The 3,255-nt window shown below is 67.2% G+C and overlaps 1 protein-coding gene across 1 annotated transcript; it reads right to left on the bottom strand.

The window, feature by feature from the left end:
* Nucleotides 1–212: 212 nt before the first annotated feature.
* LOC133929625 (MICOS complex subunit MIC60-like) lies at nucleotides 213–2,151 on the bottom strand. Its single transcript, XM_062376419.1, has 2 exons — nucleotides 2,090–2,151; nucleotides 213–501 (listed from the first exon to the last, which is right to left on the bottom strand). Exons 1-2 carry the CDS (start codon nucleotides 2,149–2,151, stop codon nucleotides 213–215), a joined length of 351 nt encoding a protein of 116 aa, XP_062232403.1.
* Between the last annotated feature and the right edge of the window lie 1,104 nt (nucleotides 2,152–3,255).

The raw sequence follows: 3,255 nt of genomic DNA, 5'->3' as shown, positions 1-3,255 counted from the left end.
CCACCTTGCGCCTCTCCCTCTCATGGGTCGCGCGGGCCGAGGCGATGCGGGCCTCCAAAAGACGGCCGACCTCCTCCAAACGCCCCCTCTCCTCTACGAGAGCGGTGCGGTCCGCCTTGAGCTATGCCCGCTCCCTTGCCGCGGCCGCCTCCAGCCGCTCGATCACCTCCCGGGCGCTTCCTAGTACATCCGGAAGGGGCTGCGCGGCCTGGCTAGACGACGGCCGGGCACTGGGTCCCCTGCGAGCCCTCTCTGCAGAGGCGCTCGGGGTCCACGATTGCTGCCGCGTCGGCGCCACCCTTGCCGTGGCCATGTGCCCCGCCCTCTATGTGCTCGGGGCGGGCTCGACCGGCGTCGGCTGCTGCCCTCGGCTCAGGGCACGGCGGCCCCTGCGGCTCCGGCTTGGCCGACGCGCTCGGTTCAGGCGCGCTCAGCTCAGGGGTGGGAGCCGGTCTCGATGCTTCCGGTTGCCTTTGGTCTCCGGCGGCGTCCTTGGGTGGCCTGAAAGAAAACACAGGTTAGTCCCCGCACTTACTCTGGGCGAAACGCGCTCGAGGGAAAAGAAACTTACGCAGTCTTTGGTCCTCGGTATTGCCATCGCGATTCCGGGATCTTTAACTCCGGGCCCGATGACTTCGGCCCGGAGTCTGCCCTCCTTCTCTTCGGCGGGGGGCACTGCGGGGCCGCCGCGGAGCCTATCTCCGGCGGCGGGCGGGCTTGGGCACTCGCTGTAGACGCGCTCCCGTGCCGGCCTTGGTCTCCGGGTTCCCGAGCCTTGGACCTCGCCTCCGTCACAGACTCCGCGCCGGACGACTGGCCGCCCCGGCCTCCCTCCTTCGCGCCACCCGCCGACGGCTGCTGCCGTGGAGGCGACGGCAACGACGAGGATGATGGTGAGGCACGAACGCCCGGGGGCGTTTTCCCTTGTCCCCCGGAGCCGCCGTTCCGCTGCCGGCGGCGCCTCTCCCGCCGGCCTAATGGCTGCTGCCTGCGGCGGTAGCCCCACGGCCGATCTGCGGCCTGCCGCCCACGGCGCCCCTGCCGCCTGTCAGTGTCCGGCCGCCTGCGGCCTCCCTGCCGCTCACCTACGGCCTGCCACTGGCCCTCGGCCGCTGGCCCTCAGCGCGCTGCTGGTCTCCTCGTCCACCCCAGGGATCTGGATGGTCCCGGGGTTCCGGCGCCCTGGCTGGTCGACCAGACCCTGGGCGTCAAACTCAGGTAGCGTCGCTTGCAGCGCCACCCGACCCGGGTCAGTGCAGAGCGCCAACTGCTCCCAAGGAAGCACCGCCCGGGTAAGGTCTTCCATGCCGGTCACCACCCGCAGCAGGCCCCCCAGCGTCGCCTCGTCCAGGTCCCCGTCCTCGCCGATCTGGGTCCTGGTGATGTCCTGGGGGTCCGTGTACATCCAGCAGGGGCGGCCCGCTCCCGCAGAGGCACCAGGTGGCGGCACAGGTAGTCGGCCACCACCATCACCGACGTCAGCCCCGCCTGGCGCAAGTCATCGATGCGGTTCAGGACTGGCCGCATCCGCTCGTCAAACGCTGGGGCTGTCTCCCAGATCGACCTCTGGGGTTCCGCCACCACCTCCGGCAACGTGAGGCGGTTGTGGGGGCTGACGTCGACGTAGACCCAGTCGCGCCGCCAATTATCCCACTTGCTCCGCAGCACTTGGGGGATGTACAGCTCCGCCAAGCCGTCCTGTAGCCGGAAGTTGCAGCAGCCGGTGACGTCCGCGGTGGAGAAGCCTCTCTTCTTCCCGGCCAGCCGTAGGACGAAGAAATGGCAGAACAGCGCCACCGACGGCGGCACTCCGACGAACATCTCACAGAAATGCGCGAAGATCGCCAAAATAACCACCGAGTTCGGACTGAGGTGTGCCATCTGAATCCCGAACGTATCGAGGATTTGGAGGAAGAACGTCGAGAAGGGTGGCACCAGTCCAGCCGCCACGAAGGAGACGAAGATGACGACGCGCTCTGGCCAGTCCGCGACGGGCGGGTAGCTCGCCAGCCTCACCACCGAGGCCTCCCGCTGGCCTTCGGGCACCATCATCTTCCGCACCTTGTCCGCCGCCTCCTTGTTGACGAACCGTGAATCCGGCAGTATGCCGTCGACCCCCTTGTCACGGCGGCTGCCTCCTGCCCTCGGCATTGTTTTTGGGTGGGGGGTGTGCTGGAGTAGTGGGGGAGGAAGGGTGTGCTGATTGGCCTAAGGGAGGCCGACGGCTCTGGAGCGCAAGAAAGAAGAAGAAGGCTCGATCGCGAAAATGGCGTAAAGGGGCGACGGTTCGCTCCCCTCCTCCTTTTGTACCCCAGGGTTTTCAAACGACGCCTGCCGCGGCGCGCTCGGCGAGACGAACTTCCTCGACCGGCGCAAGTGCCAGGCGAATCTCCCTCGGTCCGCGCGGATGTCAGCAGTTGTCAGGCGCACTACCCTCGATCTGCGCGGTTGCCACGCGCGCCGCATGCCTCGTTATCACGATCCTCGGAAGCTAGGCGGGTGCGCGACCATTCGGCTTCTCGCAGTCCGTACGTAAGGCCCAGGCCAGAGGCCAGCGCCTAAGAGTACGCCACGTGGCGTCGGTGCTGGGTTCGGCCTCGATAAAGACGAAGGCCCCATCCGCAGTCTCTAGGCCATCGCCTACCAATGGGCCCGGGGGCTGCTGTCGGTGAATCAGGACCAGGGGTCCCCGAATCCCGAGGCCAGGCCAGCAGTTCACCACGTGGCGCCTTCCCGCGGGGATCATCTCCGCAAGGTACGAAAAGACTAAGTCCCGGGAGAGGGCGCTCGGGGCCACGAGCAGTGGTCCCCGAGTGCCCAAGTTCCCCAATGATTTGCGAAGACCAAGTGTCGGGAAGGGAGTGTGCGGGGTCATGAACAGTGGCCCCCGAGCACCCAAGTCCCCTGACGACCAGAAAAGCCGAGTACCGGGAAGGGTGTGCTCGGGGCTGCGAACAGTGGCCCCCGAGCACCCAAGTACCCCGAGGACCCAAGGAAGGTAGTTCCGGGAGAGAGTGCTCGGGGCTGCGAACAGCGGTTCCCGAGCACTCGGTTCCCCGAGGATCCGAACAGTCAATTCCGGGAGAGAGTGCTCGGGGTCGTGAACAGTGGCCCCCGAGCACTCGGTTCCCCGAGGACCAAGATAGGGTGTTTCCGGGAGAGAGTGCTCGGGGATGTGAACAGTGACCCCCGAGCACTCGGTCCCCCGACGGCCCAAGAAGTCCTTCGTCGGTGGCCCCCACAGGGGTCCAGCGA

Source organism: Phragmites australis, chromosome 9 (assembly GCF_958298935.1).
Source record: "Phragmites australis chromosome 9, lpPhrAust1.1, whole genome shotgun sequence".
Taxonomy (NCBI): domain Eukaryota; kingdom Viridiplantae; phylum Streptophyta; class Magnoliopsida; order Poales; family Poaceae; genus Phragmites; species Phragmites australis.
Note: the sequence above shows the minus strand (reverse complement) of the source record. Positions and strands in the feature narration are given on the sequence as shown.